Below are 26,620 nucleotides of genomic sequence, written 5' to 3' on the forward strand. Positions count from 1 at the left end.
GGCCAGCGCCGGCCGGGAACGGAAGTCGGTGTTTCGCAGCCCCGAGCCTCTGCAGCTGATCACTCCGGCTTCCAGGGACTTTGATCGCCTCGCCCTTCCAGCTCCGGGAAGAGTGGTCCGGGATGCCGATCGGCGGCTTTCTATGAGGAGTGTAACCCGCCCTGCCTGCCGCCCGGATGGGATCGCGGGAGTGAGGTGAAAGGGGGGTGCAGAGGTCGGGAGGGGAGGCGGGCGGAGCGGGCCGGGGGCGGGGTGGGGGCGCGCTGGACTCACCCCGGCGGGGTGTGCGGGCAGAGGGTCAGTTCTGTGGGTTCTCTGGGAGAAGGATCCTTCCCCGCTGCTGGGTTTCTCTTTCCCGATGCGCCGTCGGGGACGGCTTACCCAGGAGGAGAGAGGAGGTAGGCAGACCCGGGCACGGGGATCGTGATGCTGTGGTCACGGGGGAGGCGCGTGCCCTGCGTGCGGGAGCCCTGCTGGTGATAGTCCCAGAATGGGATCTATAGGTTGCCCCGGTGGACTGGCCGAATGGTCAGAATCCCCGTTCGTGCCTAATGGTCTGGATCCCCGCAGTCCCCGGAGTGACATTGGTCCGGCTTCGTGTTTCCGCTCCCTGGCCGCTGGAGGGGGAAGTGACCTGAGCTGACTCCCCCTCGCTGGGCCACTGAGGCTTAGGTGCGCTTGCAGTTCTATTCGCCTGTATAGTTGGGTTTCCTAGAAATGTTCAGAAATGAATCCTGATGCCTATAGCTGAGGACAATGAAAGCTAACCTGTGCTTCAGTAGAAAACTTCGTAGGCTACCTGCCATCTAGATCACGCCCCTTGGATTATCTGATTCTAAGAAAGCTGTTTTACAACTGTGTAAACTGTAGATAACTAATCTCAAATTTAATAAAAGTTGTTGTAAGAGCTGCTGTGACTGAGCGCTAAGGTTGTGCCTCTTATAAAGTTCCCTATACATACACCATACAAGAGTATAACCCTAACTTATTTAAATTTAAAATTGCTCAAAGTATTAATACTTACAATTGAAAATAGTCAAGTTCTTTTAATGTGGTACTACTAACTCACCATGCCAGCATGTGCTTTGGATGTTTTTGAATGATGGTGTTGAATTTGATCTGTGCCATGGACACGTTTTAGAAATATTTTTGTATTGCTCTATTTATTGTTGACATATTGACTGCTTGTTTGTTTTCCATGTAAGTAAGTTTTTTTGGGGGGAAAAAGTCATTCTTTCCATTTGCATAGAAGGACTTAAATACAATGGATTTGATGTTGGGTTGCAGGTATCGTGCACAAATATCTAGTGTACCCTGACTAAATATTGCAATACAAAGACTTAAAGAATGGTAAGCCTGTAATTTATGCAAAGACAGTGAAAATGAACTGGTCAAAATGGGAGGCCAAGCGCAGCTGGTGTGGCTTAGTTGGTTGTGCATGGCCCCCATGTGTTTGGTGCACATGCCATGCAGGGATGGTACCTTGCAGGGTTGGGGGCTCCATCCCAGTAGAGGGCGTGCAGGAGGCAGCTGATTGATGTTCCCTCTTATCAGTGTTTCTATCCCTCCCTCTCCCTCACTCTGAAATCAAGAAAAACATTTTTTTAAAGGGAGATCAAAGGCAAGGACCAGCTGTCTTTGTAATTTCATCTAGGCCTATCTAATCAGTGTAAGCATTTTGAAGAATAAGTACACAGATATAAGTGGAAAATGATACTGTTTTCTTCTTATCCAGACCACAATTAGGTTGTTTTGAGACAGTGATCAAGGTGTTCTGCTTAATTCTCTTGTCTTTTTAAAAAAATTGATGTTTTTAATAGAGAGGAAGTAGGAGAAATACATCAATTTTGTTGTTCCATTTACTTATGCATTCATTGGTTGATTCTTGTATGTGCACTGACCGGGGATTGAACCTATCCTCTCTCCTTACCCGAGCCCTCTGTTTGCATTCTATTTTATTTTATTTTATTTTATTGATTTTTTACAGAGAGTTAAGGGAGAGGGATAGAGAGCTAGAAACATCGATGAGAGAGAAACATCAACCAGCTGCCTCCTGCACACCCCCACCGGAGATATGCCCACAACCAATGTGCATGCCTTTGGCCGGAATCGAACCTGGGACCTTTCAATCTGCAGACCGACACTCTATCCACTGAGCCGAACTGGTTTTGGCATCACTAGGATTCTTAATCTGAGTCTGGGAACTCTGTCACATTTATTTGGAAATCTGTGCTTGTATGAGCTTATGTGCTCACATCTTGGGTGATGAAAGGGTCCTTCTCACTCATGTGATTTTCAAAAATGTTAAAAATTGCCGAAACCGGTTTGGCTCAGTGGATAGAGCGTCTGTCTGCGGACTCAAAGGTCCCAGGTTCGATTCTGGCCAAAGGCATGTACATTGGTTGCGGGCACATCCCCGGTAGGGGGCGTGCAGGAGGCAGCTGGTCCATGTTTCTCTCTCATCGATGTTTCTAGCTCTCTATCCCTCTTCCTTCCTTTCTGTAAAAAATCAATAAAATATATTTTAAAAATGTTAAAAATTATTGTTCTTAAGGATAAGGAATCAGATTTTCCTGCCTAGCTTGGCTTTGGGGCTCCATTTGCATCATTGGGGAGGAGGAGATTTAAATTTCTTTTTAGTTAGAAAGTCAATTTCTGTTTAGAGATGGAGCTGAAAAAAGAATTTACCCTTTGTTAAAATGCCATGGCACTGCCCTTAAATGCCATTAAACTCTGCCCTACAATAAGCACTCTGACTGTTACTGCTCATTTAACATCCAGTATCTTGTGGGTCACAGTGACTTAAGATCTGGGAAGATGGGCTAACAAGATGAGATTGGAAATAAAGGAGAAACCCAAGTCTGTACTGTCAAAGAAGATAGTAGTGTCAGGAAGGAAAGAATCAATAGTAAATGCAGCTAAAAGTTGATTAGCTCTTGGAATCCACATTTGGGGAGTTATGGTTGACTTTGAAAGGGCAGTTTCAGCATTGTTGGAGAGATGGAAGCAAAACTGCAGTACGTGGCATAAATGGAAGAATAGGAAGTAGAGCTGCAAAACAGATTCCTTTTAAAAAGTTAAGCAGTGAAAAGAGTTTCCATTTCCGAAGGAGCAATGAGTTAGGGACCTTTTTTGGGAATAGGCAGATTGAGGGCAAGGAGATCAAGATGTTGTGAAAGAGAATTGAGGATACTGCATCCTCTCAAAGAACCAGTCTAGTGGAAAGGGAGTGTAGTCTCTATTTGTCTTCTCTTCAGCTTGTGCAGTTCAAGTCTGAATACTTGTGAGCAGATCGATAGAACTTGTGGTGCCTCCAGTTTCAAAGGCCAATTCTCTGGACTAAGTATAAACTTGTAGATAAAATTAGTGTGTTTCAAAATGATTTCAAGGAGTGTTTAGTAGCAAATGAAAATAATCTTCTCAAGCAATTTTATCCTGGTATTGAGAGAGTAGGCAGTTAAGCATGAGCAGAGCAGGAATGTAGGCCTTTACACTTCATGCTTTCTCCATCTCCTCTACTTAGTTTAAACCTTTGTTATCTCCTACTGTTTGATGGACGCAAACTCCCTGCTTCTCAATCTGTATTTCCGCCACATTATCCTTAACTGAACTCTTTAAATTGTACATATTACAATACTTATCTTTGTATCTCTTGCAGCACCTAACACTCACTCTCCTCCTCCCCACAACCGGCCCCTCATTAGCAGACACTTGGTGAATATTGAATGACTATTCTGGAAAGAAGAATTGGTGGTCCCTGTGATTATTTTAGTGGCTGTAATTCTCTGAAAAGAATTTGTGCTTAAATAATCCCTCTTTCTATTTTAGAAAATCTGGGGGGGGTGTGGGGGGGGAGGATTAGAGGGGAAAAAACTTAGCAATCCTTCATTGTACATTGATTTTTAATAGACTGTTTAAGTAACTGTAATTGTATTCAGTGGGGTTTTGTTATTTGTTCTAATAGAAGTAAAGTAGTGTCTGTGCTTCTCTATTAAAACATTGGTTTCTTGCTGAAACCGGTTTGGCTCAGTGGTAGAGCGTTGGTCTGCGGACTGAAAGGTCCCAGGTTCGATTCCGGTCAAGGGCATGTACATTGGTTACGGGCACATCCCCAGTAGGGGGTGTGCAAGAGGCAGCTGGTCCATGTTTCTCTCTTGACGTTTCTAGCTCTCTCTCTCCCTTCTTCTCTGTAACAAAATCAATAAAATATATTTTTTTAAAACATTGGTTTCTTTTTCTCTTAGGCTGACGTCTCCAGTGGATAGTGAGTAGCTGAGGATTCTGGGAAAAGACCAGCTGAAGCTCCCATTCCATGGATCCTTTGGGGGCACCTTCCCAGTTTGTGGATGTGGATACGCTGCCAAGCTGGGGTGACTCTTGTGAAGATGAATTAAATGCTTCTGATACTGCAGCCGAAACAGACACCATTAGATCACCTTTTCTCTTTAACAAGACCGTCAATGGAAAAGTGATTCTTTGGTAATTCTTCGGTTAAATCATATCACGATATGACAATACATTATCGAAACTTCATCTTAATTTTCTTTTTTTACTCAGAGTTTCTTCTAAACTTTTTTTTATAAGCCCCAGCATTGTTGAAATATTGCTTTGCATAGACATATGTGCTCTATTAAGGTATAATTGACATACGATAAACTGCACACATTTAAAGTGTACAGTTTGGTAAGTTTTGGCATGTGTATACCCCCATGAACCCATCACCACAATCAAGATAGTGAATATATGTATCACCCCCATCAAATATTTTTTGTTTCCCTTTGAAATCCCTTTCTCCTGTCCTTCTCTGCCTCCATGTCCCCCAGCAACCATTGACCATTCTGTCCCTATAGATTTTTGCATTTTCTAGAGTTTTACTACTTTTTAGTCTGGCCTCTTTCATTCAGCATAATTATTTGAAAGTTCATCTATCTTATTGAATGTATTAGTAGTCATACAATATTTTTTATAAAAAGCTTTATCCAGATACAATTCTCCAATTTAGATGATATGAGCCAGTGGTTTTTAGTATTTCACAAAGTTGTATAATCATCACCACTGTCAATTTTAGAACATTTTAATTGACCCAAAATTCTATACTCGTCAGCAGTAACTACCCATTTCTCTTTTCTCTGCCCTCATCCTCCAAATACACACATACACAATCTCTCAATTCTAGGCAACCGCTAACCTGCTTTCTCTCTCTATAGCTTTACCTATTCTGGACATTTAATATACATTGAATCAATTGTGGCTTAGTGCGATGTTTTTTAAGCTTCATCCATGTTGTAGTGTGAATCAGTACTTCATTATTTTTTATGGCCAAATAATACCTCATTGTATGGATACACCACATTTAGTTTATCAATTTATTAGTGGATGGGCAGTTCAGTTGTTTTCACATTTGGGGTATTATAAATAACACTGCTGTGTCTAAATTCTTTAAACCAAATGCAATTCTTTAAATGCATTATGAACATTTTGTTACAATGAAACAAATGTGAAGGAAGCAAAGGAGTAACATGGTTTTATTTGTTTTAGACTTGTAGGGATTGCTATAAATATCTATCTATAATAGGCCTCCAGATTAGTCTTTCAGAGAGCAGCATGTTTTGCAAGAATTAGAAACTAGCTTTCTTATCGCCCTCCTCAGCCCCACACTTGCTCTTTATGTTTGCTCAGGAAAGGAGATGTGGCATTGCTGAACTGTACAGCCATTGTGAATACCAGCAATGAAAACCTCACAGATAAGAATCCTGTGTCCGAGAGTATCTTCATGCTGGCGGGGCCTGATCTGAAGGAGGAGCTCCAGAAACTGAAAGGTGAGTGGGTTTTCTTAAGGACTTACTGCGTAGGAAGAGTCTTCGGCAGGAGCCTGGTGGACTGGAATTGAATGAAAGCAATCTGTCTGGTATCCAGCACTGCCTTTCGGTTCCACCCCCTTTCTTCACACCGGTTGCCCCATTTCCGCACACAGTTGGGTTCCTCTGGGTTGCTAAACCAGTTACTTCTAGGTCATTGACTGTCTCCCTTCCAAAATGTTGATGCTCATTTGCTTCATGTTCTCTCCCATTCTTTTCATCTCTGTTTTCATACCTATCGTATTGCTCACTGTCATTTTGGGAACAGGGAAATGTGTTTAACCCATATTTCTAGCTGAAATATCTCCATGTCCTTCTATTGTCTCTGTGTCATGCATTGTTTAGTTGTTTTCTTTCTAACCCCACCATGACATATGTGCTCCATTGCTCCCAGGGTGCCGGACGGGTGAAGCCAAATTGACAAAAGGATTTCACCTAGCGGCCCGGTTCATCATTCACACGGTGGGACCCAAGTACAAGAGCCGCTACCGCACAGCAGCCGAGAGCTCCCTGTACAGCTGCTACCGGAACGTCCTGCAGCTGGCCAAGTACGGCCTTCTCGCTCCCTGGCCAGAGCAGGCCACACTTTGCTAAAGGCCCTGGTTTTACAAGGAAGCCTAGCTCTGGAAGTCAGAATTTGAGGGATTTAGATAATCTCAGAGGACCCTGAAGATAGAGCCCATTGTATTATCAAACTTAGCAGTAAAAGGAATGGCTTTGGTGACTTGAGAATGTAACTTGTTCTCATTTTACCCAGTCTTTATGTGGAATATGTTTCCCCCAAATGGTGCAATTAAGTTATAAGTTAATATAATTCTTAAATACTGCAATTGCATTAACTGCTATGGTAGATTTGTTGAAGGGACAGGGAAGGAGAAGTTAAGCTGTGTTTTAAAATTAGTTATGGATTGTGAACGTTTGTAGTGTAATTTTTGTGTTTTCTGTTGGGTTGCAGAGAGCAGTCAATGTCTTCCGTTGGATTCTGTGTCATCAATTCTGCAAAACGAGGTTATCCTTTGGAGGACGCTACACACATAGCCCTTCGTAAGTTATATTGGAGATGCTGTGCATACATTGGCTTAGCACTTCATACATGGGATTGGGGTTGCTGGACATAAATTGAGTCTTAAAAATTTTATATCACTAGCGAAATAATTCTAGCCAAAGAAGACTTGTTAACTGACCATGGCACCCGGAGAGACGCTTGTATTGATGAAGTGTAAAGATCTTAATTTACTTTCTCGTGTTGATATTTTTATGATGTAAAAATATTTCTCTCTTTTCCTCATCCTGTGCTGCTAGAGAGCAGGTCCAGTTCCTGAGTAGAGGAGTTGCTGATTGAGAAATAAAAGAAAGAAAGAAAAAAGACACAAAATGGAAGGAAAAAGCTGGGAACTGGGCGGGACTGCTGCCCTCTTCTGCTGGAGAGACAGTGACCCAGAGCCCATTCAGCATGTTTATCTTATACCCCCAAATACCAGGAAGTTTCACCAGAAGTCAAGACAAAGGAGATTATTTTCATTCTTTAGTAGGCCTGAGCATTCCTGGTGCTTGACTGGATTTATATATCAAAACACACCTGGGCTGAAATGAAGGTCAAGCTGACAACACTCTTGCCTTTTTGGCAAAGTGTGTTCCCAGGGCATGGCTTTGCCAAGGCCACTGGGTTCAGCTGACGATAATTAAAGAATGCCTTCACAGGCGCTCTCTACATTTTTATCCATTTGAATGGAAGATATGCCCATTAAAATGAGACCAAGCTAAGAAGTATGGCCAATACGTTGGGTATTCGAATCCTAATTCAGAATAATCTTAATGGGCTGTAGTAGTAAAGCCAAAACAGATTTTATAATAGCAGATTCACATAGCACTTCGGAGTTTAAACCACAGCATCTTTCTTATGTGCCATTTGAATACATACAACCCTGATGTTGGGTTTAAATAAAGACTGAGCTCAATCATTAGGAGCCAGAACATCACTTATGTAATATTCTGGTAAAAATAGGGCGTTCGGCTCGAGGGGGCCCGTGATCTCACTGTATTATATGCAGGTTCATTCCACATCTAGAGTTTGTATGTAGTTCTGCATCTCACATGTCATGAGACACAGACAAGCTGGAGGGCAGATGGTTTGAAACATTATTTTAGCTCCTCATATTTATTTTTTGTTTAAATATGAGGAGCTAAAAGTCTTATATCCACCAAAAAATTACAAATATATTAGCAAGTACAGAATTAGCAAGTACAAACAAGGAATTGGCCTCAGTCTTAAGTAGTCTTATTTAATAATTAGCTATTTTAAAAACTAAGCTTCTTACTGCTCAAGGATTTCATAGTAAATTTATATATTTGTAGATAGAGTATTATTTATATATATTACATATTGGACTGAACTTCTTGAGGAGCAGAGATCTTATCTTTTCATTGAGCAGAGACCTGAATGAAATGATAAGTGACCCATTACAAAAATAAAACTTTGAAGAGTTTGATTTTTCTTCATATGTAAATAACTTTTTTTAAAAAAATAATCCTTTGTTTTTTCCTTAGGCACTGTCAGGAGATTTTTAGAGATTCATGGAGAGACCATTGAAAAAGTAGTATTTGCTGTCTCTGAACTTGAAGAGGTATTTTGCTAATTATGTTGTATTGTTCAAATCTTACAGACCAATATATCTTATGAATAGAGATGCACAAATCTTTAACAAATTACTAGCAAACTGAATCCAGCAATATATAAAAGGGTTACCAAATGGGATTTATCAATCAATGTAATGAACCATAGTAATAGAATAATAATAGAATCAAAGATGAAACCACATGATCATCTCAGTAGATACAGAAATTGGACAAAAATCTGACAGCCTTTCATGATAAAAGCACTAACAAACTGGGAATAGAAGGTAACTTTCTTAACCTGGTAAAGGGCATCAGTGAAAGACCTGTTGGCAATTAGATGTGACATTGTAGGTTCATCAGTTATAAAAATATACCACTCTGGTGGCTGTGCATGTGTTGGGACATGGGGGCATATGAGAAATCTTTGTACCTTCTCAGTTTTGTTTGGAAGCTTAAATTGCTTTTTAAAAAGGTCTTTTTTTTTTTTTTAATGAGCAGAAGTGTTAAATAGGCATTACTTTAGAAAAGTAATGACCAATAAGCACAGGAAAAGATGCTCCACAACATTTGTCATTAGGAAAACGCAAATAGAAAACACTTTTCATTCACTGGTATGGCAGTCTTTACAAAGATAATAACAAGTGTTGGTGAGGATGTAGAGCAATCCAAACTTCCATACATACCTATCAAGTGAGAATGTAAAATTGCGCAGCTCATTTCCACAAAAAGTTTAACAGAAATTTCAGTCTTAGGTAAAGACAAAAGAAAATTGAAAACATTTGTCCACACAAACACTGTACATGAAATATTTATGTCAGCATTATTCATAACAGTCCAAAAGTGGGAATAACCAAATGTAATCAACTGATGAGTTGACAAATGTGTATGAACATACAATGGAATATTAAGCTATAAGAAGGAATGAAGTACTGATACAAGCTACCATGGGGGTATACCTTGAGATTGTTACACTAAGTGAAAGAAGCCAGACACAAAAGCCCACAGACTGTATTCTATTTTTATGAAATGTCCAGAATAGGCAAATCCAGACAGACAGAGAGTGGATTAGTGGTTGCCAGTGTTAGGGAGGAAGGAGAATGACATAGCTATTGAGTTTAGGTTTTCTTTTGAAGATGATGAAAATGTTCTGGAATTAGATAATAGTGATGGTTCTACAACTTTGTGAATATACTAAAACCCATGGAAGTATAATATTTTAAAAGGGTGAATTTTATAGTATGTGAATTCTTTCTCAGTTTTTTTAAAAAGGCTATAAAAATGGTGTCACTTATGTGTCTACTTTATACATGAAAGATGATGCAATATTACAGGTGAACAATAAGAAAACTGACATGATTTCTTGAATGATTTCATTGTTTTTTAGTATGGTTGGGAATAATTAATGGTAAATGATAAAATAATTTCTAGGATGATGAAAAAGATACAGGAAAAATAAGAGCACTAAATGCCTATAATGTATCAAGGATTTATAAATGAGTCAAATGAACCATCTCATATGGAAATTATAAAATAGAATGAGTTTCATTCTAATTTTTTTTTAAAAAATTTCCTTTGGGAAACTTCTAAAAAAGAATAAAAGTCTTGAAATAGCAATTCTCCATAATGAGCATTAAGAAAAATACTCAAAACTAAACCAGGCCAGTGGACCGTGATGGCTTACTGAGGATTGTGAAGGAGCATCTGAGATGAATCTTGAAAGACATGTCATTAGTAAGGTGAAGGGTGGGGAGGGAATAGGGGTGGCGGGACCTTCCAGGCTCGGTCACGGGGAATTGCCAGAATGGGAGTCATGTTTAACTAGCTAATGATGTCCTGATCTTTAATACAAAACTGAAGGAGGTCCCAGGGAGCATCCATCAGGAGGCTCTCTTCACAGTGTCTGAGCAGCACTAAGCACTGAGGGGCCTGCTTCATCACTTCGTGATTTGTCACAGAACGTCTTGCTTTTCCGACACAGGCTACTTACCAAAAGCTGCTCCCTCTGTACTTCCCAAGGTCGTTGAAGGAGGAGAGTCGGTCATTGCCGTACCTGCCCGCAGATATTGGAAATGCAGAAGGGGAGCCTGTGGTACCTGAACGGCAGATTCGAATAAGTGAGAAACCTGGTGCCCCGGAAGGTGAGTTCTGCCTTTCCAATCTCCCTCTCAAGGAAGTGAAGGGGTTGATCACAGAAGTGGGGGGTAGTATGTGTCTGTTAGTGTGACACTGAGATCAAGATCAACTTAGAGGTTTTTAAGAGTCTTATTCTTTTAAAAAAAAAAAAAAAAAAAAAAAAAAAAAATATATATATATATATATATATATATATATATATATATATATATATATTATGGTTTTTTCAGAGAGGGAAGGAGAGGGATAGAGAATTAGAAACATCGATGAGAGAGAAACATCAATCAGCTGCCTCCTGCACATCTCTTATTGGGGATGTGCCCACAACCAAGGTACATGCCCTTGACCAGAATCGGGCCTTTCAGTCCGCAGGCTGACGCTCTATCCACTGAGCCAAACAGGCAAGAGTCTTATTCTTGTTTAGATTTACTCTTTAAATAAAATAAACATTTTAAATACACCCACGTGCATATGTCAGGTCTGTGTTAGGCAGTCGAAATTCAGAGGTGAGTATAACAACATTCTTACCCTCATGAAGTTGATACAGGACACTGTTGAGACAGTAGTCACCTACATTATCATCTAAAATGTTCAACAGCTTCAACAAGGTCTTCTAAAACCATACTTTCTTAGTAACCTGACCAAAGGACTGAAGTTTATGTGCCGGGCAATCAGGTGCTCTGGATACATGACCCCAAACATCTGTTGCTTTTCTTTACTATTTCAAATCTTCAGATGCCTAAATTGGATTTCATTTTCATTCTCAAAACATACCCTGAATTCTATTCTTTTGAGTTAGCTCATAGTCATCCCTGTTGGGCATTCACAGTCTATTGGGCATTTACAGTCAAGTTTTGTCCTCAGCTCTGGTATTTTTGTTACAGATGACCAGGAAGAGGAGGAAGAAGGCTTGGGAGCTGACCTCTCTTTCATTGGCTCTCATGCTTTTGCCCGAATGGAAGGAGATATTGATAAGCAGAGAAGATTGATCCTTCAGGGACAGTTATCAGAGGCAGCCCTACAGAAGCAGCATCAGAGAAAGTAAGGCAAACCCCTCTGGCCTGAAAGACACATAGGATCTGAGAAAGAAGGAAGGGCCTTCCACCTGCTAACTGATCCGTGTGTAATACATTCCAGTTTATTCCTCATGACAGTCCCGTGAGGATAATATTGTCCCTGTTTTGTGGTACAGAAATCCAAAGTTAATTTATCAGCGGTCACAGTTAGCATGTGTTGAAACCAGTGTTGAGATGCATGTCTGACTTCATAGTTCCTGCTCTTTCTACGATAATTGTGGTGCTGCTGGGTGAGGTTCTTTTGTAAAAGTGGAAATGGGGGAACGGGAATGGCAGACCTACAAAGTTTTTACCCGGCTTGACTATGTTTATAATTAAAACATAATCTACAGTTTTATTACATGTAAAAGGCTTTATTTCTCCTCGATTTATCCTCAGGACTCTATAAAGGCATTTTATTTATTCCAGTTTTGTTTTGTTTTTTAAAAGCAATTCTGAATAAATCCTCTTTGAAACAAAGAAAAGTAGTTTTTGTACTTCTGGGTAAGCTTTTCCAAGGACTGATAGTTCTTGGAAAGCTAGCTGTTTTTTTTTAAAAAAAAAAAAGTTAAAGAAAAAAGTCATAAACTATACATGGTTAATATCATCCATTACCTTATGGATGACAGCTCATATGGTTGTGAACATTAAGTAAGAAATTTCATGGGCTTAGCACAGCACCTGATACTTAGCAGGCTCTTAAAACTGGTCACTGCTATTGTCTTCAATACTGAGCAAATCGTCCTTTGCTACTTGGCATCCCTTTGGGCTGGAATACTCTGATCCTTCAATCCCTGCCCATTCTCCAGGTGTCAGCCCAGAAGGGACGGTTTCTGGAATCATACCTTGCTGGAGATAAGTTGGAATAGATAGAATAGAGTCTGGAGTAGATACTGCCTCCTTATGCTTTTTCAGACTCCAATTAACCAAAGCCTAACATAGCGTTTATCCACTATAGTTAATGATGCATGGTGGATGTCATTCTCCATCTGTAAAGTGGGAGTTGGACTAGGTCAGTGGCTGGCAAACTCATTAGTCAACAGAGCCAAATATCAACAGTACAACGATTGAAATTTCTTTGGAGAGCCACATTTTTTAAACTTAAACTTCTTATAGCGTCACTTCTTCAAAATAGACTTGCCCAGACCGTGGTATTTTGTGGAAGAGCCACACTCAAGGGGCCAAAGAGCAGCATGTGGCTGGCGAGCTGCAGTTTGCTGACCACAGGACTAGGTGATCTCTAGAGTCCCTTAGAGTTAGAATTTTGTGTCTCCTGAGTTCCTGGTCTTCCCTTTATTCTGGTTTAATTTATATAAACAAAAGCACAGTAGCCACTAGGGGTCACCAATAAACAGCCTTTTCCAATCAGATGATTTATAGGCCATGTGTAAGAATCATCTGGCAAACAGTTTTCTTTGGCTATCCTCTTAGCCAGTGCCAAACTGTGGTCCCTGGGATCTGGTATAGGGGGTATAGTACCACTACTGTGCTTAACCAATCATTAAAGAAGCCAGGACTTCACAGATAAAGTTACGTTGTTACTTTATGGTCCCACATAACGTAACATGTACAACACACCCATTTTCCTTCTGCAAAGTAAACTGGAGGGCACTGACAGTGTCTTTTCACTATAGTATTCTCAGTCCCTATCATAGAGCAAATCTTTGTGGAATGAATAAACATCTATTTTGTAGAACTGCTATTGCTTTAGGCTTTCTCTTTGCTTTTATTTATATTTTTTGCAAAGGAGAGTAATAGTATTTAAAAACAGTGTTAGTTTGAGACTTGGTATCTGAGCTAATAATATGAGTAGTTTTCATTTGATCATAAAAGATTTCTTAAATATGTATGAACACCTTTTCTCAGTAACTCGTTTATGCTTATTTTATCAATAATACATAGTACAGATTCTGGGTTTATTATTAATGATTATATCTTTTATTTCTCTAGTTATAATCGCTGGTTATGTCAAGCAAGATCTGAGGACCTATCGGATATTGCTTCTTTAAAAGCCTTATACCAAACAGGTGAGCTTCAGGATATGGCAACTTATTCTGTTACTAATTAAAGACTCTACCTGGCATGCAGTTGCAGACTTCATTTTTCTCTGCTGTTGTCCATTGTCTATGAATAAAGTATTTTTGTACTAATGAAGATGGAACCTATGAAAATTTCAACTGGTAGTTGTATATCGGCCAACTTCATTTTTTCTTAATGTTCTGATTACATTTTTCCTGCTTTTAAAAGTACCATATACTAGCTACACAAAATTCAAACCTTATATAAATATAGGAGTGGCTCTGTGCATGGGAGTAGCTCTCTGAGCACTGTAGCTCACTGCCCCTCCCTTCTGCTGATCGGCCGTTACCATCACAGCATAACGACCTATTCCCTCTTTATTATATAGGGTTAATATAATTGCATATTACCTCTTTATTATATAGGATAATGGAGACAGTGAAAGTTCTCAGTCTCCCATTCTTTCTCCATTGTATTTTTTTCAGACGATACTTGAGTTCCATTTCGTTTTCCCGGGTTACTAATGTTTTTAAAAGTTATAAGTTTAAACAAAAAGCTATATATGAAAAGATCTCTGCCTGCCACCTTACCTTTGACTGTCCTTGATTTAAAACCCCTAAGAGGCCTTATCTTAACAGTAATAAGGGCAGTCATTGAAACCTCCCAAAGGTAAACTAAAAAGTGTTCTCTAAGAAACCTGAAGATGGAATTTGAAAAACTTCTGTTCCTGACTTTCAGTCTTTTACATATGAGTGGAGTATTTTTATAAGGTAGGTGCCCAGGACAGATCCCTCTGGAATAAAGTTTCTGGTTATGTTTCCATTTCCTGTTTCTAGGTGTTGACAACTGCGGTCGCACGGTGATGGTGGTGGTTGGAAGAAACATCCCAGTCACACTAATAGATATGGACAAGGTAAGCCACGGAAAGGCTGTTGTACAAATAATGTTGATTTAAAAAGAAGAAGGGGGATTTGGAATCAGGGCTTAGCATGTGAGATGATTGTGTTTCCGGCAGAGTGGCAGCCCTGCGGTTCTGCAAATCTGCATGTGTCATTGCAGTAAAGTAGGGGTTTGGTTTTGCTCTGGGAGAAACAGAAATACTGGGGTGTCATATGTGATCTTGAGAAACCCATCTGCTTTGTTTGGGTGTCATGTAACAGACACATTTTTTATTGGAATCTTTCTGTATTATCATTGTACTAATAAAGTCTGTCTGTCTTTTTTTTTCTTTTTAAATTTATATTTTTATTGATTTTAGAGAGAGAGGATAGAGCGGAGGGGGGGGGGAAATGGGGGGAAGAGAGAAACCTCAATTTTGTAACACTCATTCTTTTCATTAATAGTATAATTGATGCCAATAAAAACATAGATCCTGCATTGATGTCCGTGTACACTTCCCTGAGGGTCTACATATTCATGTATCATTTCATATAAAATACTGGGTTGTGTTGTAAGGTCAAACCAGGTAACAACTGGTAGCAACTGGATCCTAATCCATGTTAAGCCAGTCATGGGAATGCCAAGGACCACCTGAGGAGGAATTGGGAAACAGCCTATTTCATAATAATCTTTCCGTTGTTACCTCTTAGCTTCCTCCTTGCCACAGTTTATAGCCCCACCACTGGGTCATACTGGCCCTGCCCATATTGTATGTCCGCTTTGTGTTTGTTTCTCTTACATTTTATCTTTCTTGTAATGGAATATTTCTCTAACCGATCTGGGTTACATTAAATTTGAGTCTTTCAGAGCTCTAGAAAAGCTGCCCAGCCCACGGCCATCTACTGGCTCAGCCTGTTCTCATTTTCATCATTCAGGTCAACAGTAAAGGTGCTAAGAAAATTAGCCCTCAAAGTGAACCATGTGAGGCGTCACTTACAATATCCTTGTCAGTGATGATCAGTTATAAGAGGGCCATGAGCCTCTCTCTCGGTAGAGACTGCAAAGACTTTCATTGAGTTCAAGCAAAAACTTCAAGGATGATTGAAAGTCTAGAAATTTTACTGCTAATGATTTTGATGTCATTATCCTAGAGAGGGAAAATTGGTAGTTGACCTAAGAACTCTTTCGAGTAATAGGAAGAGTTATTAGAATAGAAGACTGGAAATTCTCCATCCCTTAGGACAAGAGAGAGAGGGATTGTATGGTAGCATTCATGAGGATGATTGAGCAGTGGCATGATTCACTCTCCGAGAGATCCTTCTAGAGAGAACTGATGCTCGTCAGAAATGTCCCTCTGCAATGCCTGGGCATAGACTAGCTTAATCCGGATTTTTCCTCTCTCTGTGCAAACGACTGCTGTGCAAAACGATCTTTACCTTTGCTCCTCGTTATCTTCTAGGCTCTTTTATACTTTATCCATGTAATGGACCACATCGCTGTGAAGGAATACGTATTAGTGTATTTTCACACCCTGACAAGCGAATACAATCACCTGGACTCTGACTTCCTGAAGAAACTCTACGATATCGTGGATGTCAAGTTAGTTATTTTTTGCTTATGAAGAGGGAAAGAGCCTCTTTCTTTCCTAATTGAAGCAAACATTACTGTGTATTCTTGAAGATTTTTGTCATTCAGAGTTCAGATATTTTAATAGTTGGAGGTGCTCCTTAACTCCAATTTACCGCATTTAAGTAAATTTATATGTAAACCTGAGCCTGCTTTTCAAACACCTTGGAAAATGTTTGGGGTCATGATCAACCTTTGTATATAAAATAACAAAAATGCTACCTTCTATTTATAAAACATTGTTTTATATATATTTACAAACATTGTTTTATTTGATCTAGTGACCCGTGAGTTTGTTAATTCATAATCTAATCCCAGAGATTCTAGTATCATATTAAAAAAAAAAAAAAAAAGCTTATCATAAATTTGTTAAGTATGAATTTACTTCATCTTTCCTCTAGCTAGATAAATATAGATATATTTCAAATCTATATTTAAAAGACTGGAAAACATGGACATTCTGAAAGATGAAGGACATTGCCCAAGGTCTAATAACATTAAATACAGAATTTGGACTTGAACCTTGGAGCCAGACATTTTTTTTCATTAAACTATATTTCCCTTAAAGTGATAATAGACATTTTAAACAGAATATATGCACTCCCCACTACAGCAAGGATAAAAATGTTCTGCTTTAAATTTTTTTTCTCACTAATAGATTTCCTAAATATTGAATAAAAATGCAATCCACCTTCCTGTCAGTTGTTTTATTACTGGCAGCGTCACAAAGTCTTTGTGGATTACATTGAAAAATCTATATTGCAATTAGTGTACAAAGAAGGCAGATTACCATAAGTTTCCAACTGTCTCACCGCACCCCTTAAATCTCATTTTAATTCACAATATTAAAGTCGTCATTACCTCACAGACACCTCGTTAGCTTGCTCTGAATGTGTTTAATAAGTATCACTCCACAACACTAGTTAATTCTGATTGTATCTCTAACCAACTCTAACTTTGAACAGGCCTCAACTGTGAAATAAGAGTTTGTACTATTTCTCTGAAGTCCTCTGCAATTAACCTGATACAATTAACAAGCTAAGCTGTTGAAATAATTTTAATTTAATAAATAATTGGGGAGGCTAGATAGAGTAGTGGATAACAGCATGATTCTAGAGCCATACTGCCTGCATTCAACTTCTGGCTTTACCAGTTGATGGCTCGTAACTTTTGGAAAATGAAAATAGAGACACTGCTAGTACTCAGTTCATAGAATTGCTATGAGAATTAAGCATAAAGCCTTCGTAACAATTTCTGGGACACAGTCAACTTCCTAGAACTATTGTTGTAACATGATCATTGAAACGAGTTTCTATTTTTATTATAATTTTAAGTGGTTTTACTGTTGTTTATAATAACCCAATCCCAGAGATTTCAGGCTCATATGAAAAATAACATTGAATAAATGCTTGTTAAATATGAATTTCCTTTGTCCTAACTATAGATAGCTGTTACAGCCTAGAAAAACATATTATCTCCTATAAAACAGACACTTTAAATAATAAAATGTTCTCTGAGTTGTTTTTGACATTTTACCTAAAATTTAATACATAAACCAGAGCTGTATAAAAACTTTTTTCCCTCTGTGAATGAATATATATACTCAGGCAAATAGTTAATTGTCCATAATGGTGACTGGTTTGGGGCATGATTTATACTGACCCTTTTCTTTATTTTCAATCAGGTATAAGAGGAATTTGAAGGCTGTGTATTTTGTTCATCCAACATTTCGTTCAAAGGTACAGTATTTTTCCTGTTAGCTAAATCATGAATTTAAATGCACTGAATGCTAGCATATTAAGACATACATATGTCAACATCCTAATTCTTGCTGTCACACTATGGCTGCTAATTTCTTTGTTTACCCTTCCTTGTTAAGTGATCTTGAGCTGTGGTCCTGATGTTGGTCTCATTTAAGTCTAGTGTCTTTGTAGACAATCCTCACAAGCTATGACTTCCCCATCTTTTCTTCTTCTTGCTCTTTGTTCATCCGGATGTTGCTCATGTTGTTGATACAGAATTCACTTTCCTTCCTCTGCTCATGATAACTTACTTGTCCTCCAGATCTCAGCTCAACTTTGCATAGAAAACCTTCCCTGACCAGTCCTGTACCTAGTAGGTACTCTTGCATTGTACCCCCTTGAGCCAGAAGTTGAGCACAGGCAGTATGACTCCAGAATCATGCTCTTATCCACTACTCTATCTAGCCTCCCCAGGCGTGTCTGGGATTATTTCAACAGCTTGTTAATCACCATTGGGTCACATAAGGTTAACTGGAGAGGATTTCAGAGAAATAGTACAAACTCTTCATTTCACAGTTGAGGCCTGTTCAAAATTAAAGAGTTGGTTAAAGGTAGAGGCAGAATTATAGTGGCGTGATGCTTCCTTATAAAACCCACATTCAGAGCAAGCTAAGGGGGTACATTTCACAGTCTTCTATCATGATTATGTTTTTAATTCAAATCATGTTTTATTTTTTGCCTTGTATGTTAGCCTCCAAGATGATGAGAATCTAGCCATCTGGCTCACAGCTCTATCCCTAATATGTGATCCTACATCTTGACTTCATCAAGACATCTAGTCCTTTGGTCCTTTTATTGAAACTGACATCTCCTTTTTGTCCTGATTTCCCCCGCCCCCCCCCCTCCCCCTTTCAGCTAACACTCATGTTCCATCACTTCAGCCACTCTTGTCAGTGCCTACATAACCTATAACCTCTCACCCTTTCATCACACTTGCCCATTAATCTTGAGATAGTACATCATTCTGCTTTCATCACTCCCGTATCTGGGTTCCTGAGCACTGAGGGAGAAATCGGCAGAGCCATGGGATTTGGACTGCTGAGCACACTTGGTGCTTGATCTGCTCCAAGAGAAGAATAGAGAGTTAGAAAGATCGATAGAGAGAAACATCGATCAGCTGCCTCCTGCTAGGGATTGATCCTGCACCCAAGGTGCATGCCCTCAACAGGAATCGAACCTAGGACACTTTAGTCTGCAGGCCGACGCTCTATTCACTGAGCCAAACCGGTTAGGGCTGGGAAATATTTTTGAGAGTCAATATCAAGTAAACTGAGCTTTAGCCCTAAATGTTCATGAATAAAATCAGAGAGACTTAGAGCAAAGAGGACAACTGCAGACAGAACCCTGGCATCAGGGAAGGAAACTAGGAAGTAAATCTAAAAATCAACAAGGAAACCAAGGTTTGCCTAATGCCGTGGGAGCCAGTGGATGGGAAAAGCATCAAAGACCGTGGAAATGGTCTTTATTTTAGAGGATTGTGGAGAAATTAAGTAAGAGCAGTAGTGAAAAGTCCTCGTATTTCATAATTAAGAGATGAGTGAAGACTTCAGTGAGAGATGTTTCCCACTCTGGGATTTCTCATGGTTTACAGAATTCTTGTCGAGTTCCTCATCCAGATATAATTAAAATTTGCATGAAGTATTTTAGGTAATTATTTCAAAATTGCACATTTCCTTTTGGTCCCTCTGTGTTAGAACAGCACAATAAGTTCTAATTAATTGCTCATGGGAGCACTGCTTGTGAAGGACTTTTCCTTCTCTTCATTCAGTTAAGTTTTAATTACATGCTTGACTATATTTCCTGAAGTCTCATCAGCCATTTATTTTTTGTTCATCTAGTAGCTACTAAAAGTTTTTCTTTAATATAGATAAACAGAAGGATTAGCTTGATCTTCAATATGTCTTTGCCAATAATGTCTGCTCTCCCCACTTCCATTCAGTATTGTATTCAGTGTAATATGGCAAGGCATACAAAATCTATCTAGATTTAGAAAGGAATAAATAAAACGGTCTCGTTATTCATAGATGACATGATCATCTATTTAGAAAACCCTATGGTACCCCAGAAATGCTATTAAAACTAATAAGTAAGTCTTATTAAGGTTTCAGGGTTTACTATCATGATTCAAAAATTAATTATGATAGATACATGTCAAAACTTAACAAATTGTATGCTTTCAATTTGTGCAGTTTATCGAATGTCTACTTTATCTTAATTGTTTTAAAAAATACTGCGTTGAGATACCACTAGATTGGCTAAAATTTAAAAGAATAATAATATCAAATGGTCAATGATGTAGAGCAAGTGGAATTTGTGTACATTTTATGTGGGAAAGTGAAATTGTGCAACTGCTTTCAAAAAAGTTACATTTTTTCATCAACTAAATATATACCTAGTATGTGATCCAGCAATATCACTGCTGGATATTCAAGTGAAATGAAAATATACACACATAAAAAAGACTTCTACAAGAATATTTACAGCAGCTCTTGTTTCCAACAGCCCAGGTGTCCATCAGTAGGATTAAAAATAATTAAGTCTGGTATATTCTTGTAATGGAATATTTCTTGCAATAAAAGAGAACATATCCCTGATACACACAGCAGCATGAAAGAATCTTAAACATTACACCAAGTGGAAGGAGCCTCACACAAAAGAGGCATACTGAGTGATTCTATTTATGTGGGATCCAGAGCTGACAAAGCTAATCCATGATAGAAAAAAATTAAAAGTGTTTGCCTCTGGGGAGAGGAGCCTTGTCTAGGGGCAGTGGTCGGCAAACTTATTAGTCAGCAGAGCCAAATATCAACAGTACAACGATTGAAATTTCTTTTGAGAGCCACATTTTTAAAACTTAAACTTCTAACGCCACTTCTTCAAAATAGACTCACCCAGGTTGTGGTATTTTGTGGAAGAGCCACACTCAAGGGGCCGAAGAGCCACATGTGGCTCGAGAGCTGCAGATGGTCAACCACGGGTCTAGGGTGATGGTGTGCCTTTGTCTAAAGAGTGAAAGTATGCTTAAAGTCTGTGCATTCCATTGGATGTAAATTTGAAGGGAAAGAAACTAAACAACTAGGAATGCCGTATTTTATACTTAGGAAAATATGTAGCCACTGTTTGCTAAGATTTTTTTTTAACCTTCACCCAAGGATATTTTTGCCATTGATTTTTTTTTTTTCTTTTTTTAGAGAGAGAGTGGAGGGGAGCAAGGGGGGGGGGAGAAAGAGAGAGAGAAACATCTATTTGAGAGAGAGACATATATTGGTTGCCTCCTGCACGCACCCCAACCAGGAATGGAGTCCAAGCCTGCAACCGAGGCATGTGCCCTTGACCAGAAATCGAATCCGAGACCCTTCGGTCCATAAGCCAATGCTCCGACCACTGAGCCAGACTGGCCAGGGCTGTTTGCTAAGATTTTACTTTAATCCTTCCACCCCAATACTAGAGAGTCAATAAATGTCAGTCCTTCATGTAACATCGATGGAGAGACGTTACCAGAAATTTCAGTGGTAGAGCCTTGGCTGTCTCGCCATTGGAATGGCTTCAGCTAGGAGGCAGGGTGAACGCAGGGTGGGCAGAGGCTGAGGACCAGCTCTGTAAAGTGACAGCCATCCTGATGCCTCTCAGTAATATTTTGGGGAGATGAAGGAGTGAGAATAAAACCCATGTATAATGAAATCCACTCTTGTTTTATGCTAAGTCAAAAACTATAATTGGAGTGTTTCTCATTATAATATAATGAGATGGAATCAAGAGGGTAATAAAGCAATCGAGTCACGCTGTTCTGATTTCCATACTCCTCAGATTTTTTTCCAGGCCACTCCACCCAGAGTGATAAATTGGCTGCACATATAAATCACTACTCTTCTTCTCCTTTGAAACTTACTAATAGAATGCAAGCTAACGGAATTTAATCCCACCCTTGATTCTGGCTCTAGTGGATTACTGTGTACACCATGACTTGTGTGAACCATCTTTTCCTGGTTTGTGTGTGATCCTGTGTTCTTGGTTTTACGTCTGTAAAGAACTGGATCAGGGGTCCTCAAACTTTTTAAAGTGGGGGCCAGATCACGGTCCCTCAGAGAGCTGGAGGGCCGGACTATATGAACTACTAATTCCTACTGTAACACCTCGGCTGCGCTCACTGCCCAAAAAACCTGGCGGGCCGGATCGGACTCCTCCCTGCGGGCCGTAGTTTGAAGACCCCTGAACTGGATGAAATGATCTCTAGCATTCACAAACCATCTCAGCAGTCCTTTTCAAATTTTTAATTTTCAGTTTCTTAAAATAGCAGATACTAAGGAGTTCAATTTATCCAACTAAATGTGTACTTATAACTTATAAATAAGCCAAGCTTTATAAAACCAAATTCTTGAGTCTCCCTGAACAGAAAACTTTTAACCGGGTTTCCGCTACTGCCTACTTTGAATAATTTTCCCTTGCTAATACCTGAAGGATGTGAAGGAGGAAATGGGAGAAAATCTTCTTTCAAAGATTGTACGATTCTTCCCCGACCCAATCTTCTCTCTGCATTTTCCACCCACCCCCATGTCTCCGTGGTGCAGCAGCACATTCAAGAGTCCTTTCATAGACTTGTATATTTAAGAATCATTTAAAATGATTGAGAGCTAACCTGCTCGATGTTATGGATTAGAAAACTGAGTTTCAGACTGAAGAACAGTTTATTTTTATAATTGTAGACAGACTTGTGTCACAATATACTACTCGCATGGGAGCATAGCGACGCGATGGAAACCAAGCTTCGAGGGAAACAGCTCCTTACTACAATGCCTAGTAGTCGGCATGCTAGTGTGTCTCTTTCTTTAAATGCTGGTCACGATCATCTAAACCAGCAGTTCTCAAACTGTGGGTCACGGCCCCTTTGGCGGGTCAAACTACCCTTTTACAGGGGTCGCCTAAGACCATCGGAAAACACAGAGATTTACATTACGATTCATTAACAGCAGCAAAATTACAGTTATGAAGTAGCAATGAAAATAATTTTATGGTTGGGGGTCACCACAACATGAGGAACTGTATGTATTAAAGGGTTGTGGCATTAAGAAGGTTGAGAACCACTGATCTAAAGGAATCACACCGTCACTGACAGACAACACTCTGCGTTTTGAAAAGCACTGCTTATTGCAAGATGCTTCTGAGCTCAGTTTCCATTTTGAAATGCAGTTTTTATCTATTATAAAATTCTCAAACTCATGTTTGTATCTCTAAGCTCTGGCCACTGGCTTAAATGATTTTCTCTTCTGTTAATCAGGTATCAACATGGTTTTTTACCACCTTTTCTGTCTCAGGACTGAAGGACAAAGTCCACCACGTGGACAGCCTCCACCAGCTGTTTTCTGCCATCTCGCCAGAACAGATCGACTTTCCTCCTTTTGTCCTTGAATATGACGCCAGGGTGAGTACCAGGAGTTCTCCCTGCCCTGCTGCCCTGCTGCCCTGCTGCGGGCTCCTCACTGCTCCGCAGGGCAGGGCTTACAGGGACATCCGTCCATTGTAAGATGATATTAATGCAATGAGTGTGCTTTTATAAACTTGATTGTATGAGTGAACATTCTTAGGAAAGCACTTTATCCTAAAATAGGACTTCTCCCCCAATAAACTTTTCAATGACAGATTTTTCTGCAATAATTTTGAAGCCAGTCCTGGGTTGTGTTGTGAATTTTTCTACCATCTTATCTTAAGATTTTCTGTGCTTATCTTAAGATTGAAGGGCTATTCATCTCCATAAATAGAACCAGAAGAATCGATTGTTGTCCATTTTCAGTATTCATTGTAAATCAGGTAGCCTGTCTTAGTCTTTACTAAAAGTTTCATTTTGCTTGGCCAGAAGATCCTAAGTCTCCTTATTGAATTGTTGCTGGTTACATATCTTTATGCATGAACCAGGGAAGATATTGGAAGGCTATATTAAGTTTGAAGTGAATTGTTCTTCCTTAATTATTGACAACATGGATACAGTAAGATAAATATCCTGCAGCACATTTTCTCTAACTTCTTTAACTTCAGCTACGATTTCTGTTCTTTATTTTAAGAGTAAAGTATATATTTCATATTTTCTGATGGCTAATAAAATCTTATGGTTGGCCAACATGGCTCAGTGGTTGAGCATCAAACTATGAGCTAGGAGTCAAATTTTGATTGCCGGTCAGGGCATGTGCTGGGGTTGTGGGCTCGATCCCCAGTGTGGGGTGTGCAGGAGGCAGCTGATCAATGATTCTCTCTCATCATTGATATTTCTCTCTCTCCCTCTCCCTTCCTCTCTGGAATCAACATATATATATATATATTTATATTTTAAAAAAAAGAAAGACTGGGTAGATTTAATGCTCCTCACCCGCTGTCATGTAAATATACCATAGAGCAGTGCCGTTTTCTTTTTATTTTTTAAATATATTTTATTGATTTTTTTACAGCAAAGAAGGGAGAGAAATAGTTAGAAATGTCGATAAGAGAGAGAAAAACATCCATCAGCTGCCTCCTGTGGTGACACCCCCCACTGGGGATGTGCCCACAATCAAGGTACATGCCCTTGACCGGAATCGAACATGGGACCCCTCAGTTCGCAGGCCGATGCTCTATCCACTGACCCAAACCAGCTTTGGCGAGCACTGCCGTTTTCATCCTGCCCCTCATTTTCCATTTCCAACTGCTATCTTACATTAATGCTACACATTTTCTGTTTAAGGTTTCCTGAAAAATACGTTGTTTGTCAAAGAAATGCTTTCTTTAAAAATGAGAAGTGAATCTTCAATCTTATAAGTGGAATCTAGAGTCCATCTCCTATAAAGTTAACTGCTTTGATTTTTATTAAGATAAACTTAGCCAGAATGAGGTCAAGAAACTTCCTTGACATGGACGCGGTGCTTTCTATATTTGCCATTAAAGCTCTGGCATTTAATTCTCTATTTTGATCTTGAACTAAGCACCCTGAGACCTGTCATTGGTACAAGCCTGGATGTTCAGGCGTGGAATGGAGAAGACTCATTTCTGCCAAGAAAGTTTTGGTTATTAAATGCTTCAGCGATCGTTCCTTTTCTTTTCTGACTCTATATTAAGATTCAGCACACAGTAAGATAACGCAGTCTAACAACAAAGAATCTGTGCGCTACGTTCTGTTGGCCGTGGATTCAAACACGGGCTCTGCTGGTGACTAGCTAGGTGGCCTGTGTGAGCCTCTGGTTCCTTTTCTGTAAAATGAGGGTGTCACCTACTTCAGAGCATTCTGGGAGGATGTAAAGGGATAAGGAAAGAAAAATGCTGATAAAGTTTCTAGCATTTAGAATATTCAGTAAGTGGTCATGTTACTAAAACAATCATATCATCCTGCTCACCTCTACCTATTGTGCACCAACTCTTGTTACCAGGGAACTGCTCTGATGGCTTGCACTAGACGTTTTATATGTATTAAGTTGTTGACTCTAAATCCCTTTCTTTTAAGTTCCCAGTTAAAGGGATCTTATGACGTAGGGTTCTTGTCTTTCTTTCTTTCCACAGGAAAATGGGCCTTTCTATACATCGTATCCCCCATCACCAGACTTGTGACCTGCCATCTCCCAGCCCTGGTTTCAAGGACACCACCTTCTCCACGGATCACTCCCTGCTGAAGTGATAACTCATTTTTGCGTACAGATCCAGAGAGCCTTTTGTGCCCGCCTCTCTGGTATTTTTTTATTGACTGTATATTTTCTGGCACATACGCAATCTGAAAATGGTCGGCCATTCTGAATTGCACACTCATTTTAACTTTGTATATTTGTATCAAATGGAAATGTTCACTTGTAGAGGGTTGTTCATAAGAAATCGGGGAGCAACTTTTGAGTATCTTCAGTTTCCTGAAAGGACCCTGGATTCTCCATTCGACAAGCCACCCATGTCACTCACATCCTCTCCTTAACATTGCACGCTTCCTTTGTGTACTTGAGCCTGTCTCAAAATACATAGAACCAGTATATGCTGACCGGATGCATTATTTGCTTCAGATCCTGGCATCACGTTTTATACAGATGAGGTGATTTACGATAAAAGAGAATTGTCTGGGAGCAAGGATTTGGAAATGATCTGATGAGAAACGTCAACATCATTAGCTAAATATAGGTCTTGGAATTTTACTGCACCAGTTGAGATGAAGATTTAAGAACTGAAGTTCCTTGGAGCATACGGTTTGTTAAGATTGTTGTGGTCTCAGCAGTGGGGGAAACAGGAAGGTGGTAGGTATCTTAGCCTTTTTCCTATAATCATGGTGATTCGGTCTCCTTATTCAAGAGGACCATGCACATTGGCACCTGAAGTGGAGGGCATCTCCTGGACTCAGTCAGGGCGCCTTGGGAGATGTGCTGTCTTCCCAGAGTCATGTTTGGCTCTTAGAATTGTCCCCTGTAAGGACCCGTCCCAGTTGCCCACATCAGTGTGGAGGGAGTGTGTGCATCGAACAAAATTCAAACTCACGCTTGTCTCTCAGGCTCTCCCTGTGCCTTAGCTTGCTTATGGGTAAAAGTAGAATTATGCTCCCTACCTCCCAGAGCTACCATGAGGGCGGCATGTAGAAAGGGCTTTGATGTCTCTGGATGAAGAACGCTAGGGGAGTTTTGGGGGCAGGGTGTCTTCAGTT

The 26,620-nt window shown here is 39.7% G+C and overlaps 1 protein-coding gene across 2 annotated transcripts; it reads left to right on the forward strand.

Annotated features, from left to right (window-relative positions):
• Positions 1-25,989, forward strand: GDAP2 (ganglioside induced differentiation associated protein 2). Of its 2 annotated transcripts, none has more exons than XM_084865404.1 (14): positions 1-195; positions 4,245-4,479; positions 5,680-5,819; positions 6,253-6,406; positions 6,814-6,902; positions 8,406-8,482; positions 10,453-10,612; positions 11,492-11,648; positions 13,613-13,689; positions 14,518-14,594; positions 16,020-16,159; positions 17,871-17,925; positions 23,264-23,407; positions 25,507-25,989. In XM_084865404.1, exons 2-14 carry the CDS (start codon positions 4,313-4,315, stop codon positions 25,552-25,554), a joined length of 1,485 nt encoding a protein of 494 aa, XP_084721530.1. In that variant the 5' UTR covers positions 1-195; positions 4,245-4,312; the 3' UTR covers positions 25,555-25,989. The 2 variants fall into 2 exon arrangements, 1 of the variants encoding a protein (XP_084721530.1); XR_014793296.1 differs by having other exon boundaries at positions 55-195; positions 23,301-23,407; positions 25,507-25,524.
• Positions 25,990-26,620: the final 631 nt, after the last annotated feature.

Source organism: Pipistrellus hanaki (assembly GCF_964339955.1).
Source record: "Pipistrellus hanaki genome assembly, chromosome: 18".
Lineage (NCBI taxonomy): Eukaryota > Metazoa > Chordata > Mammalia > Chiroptera > Vespertilionidae > Pipistrellus > Pipistrellus hanaki.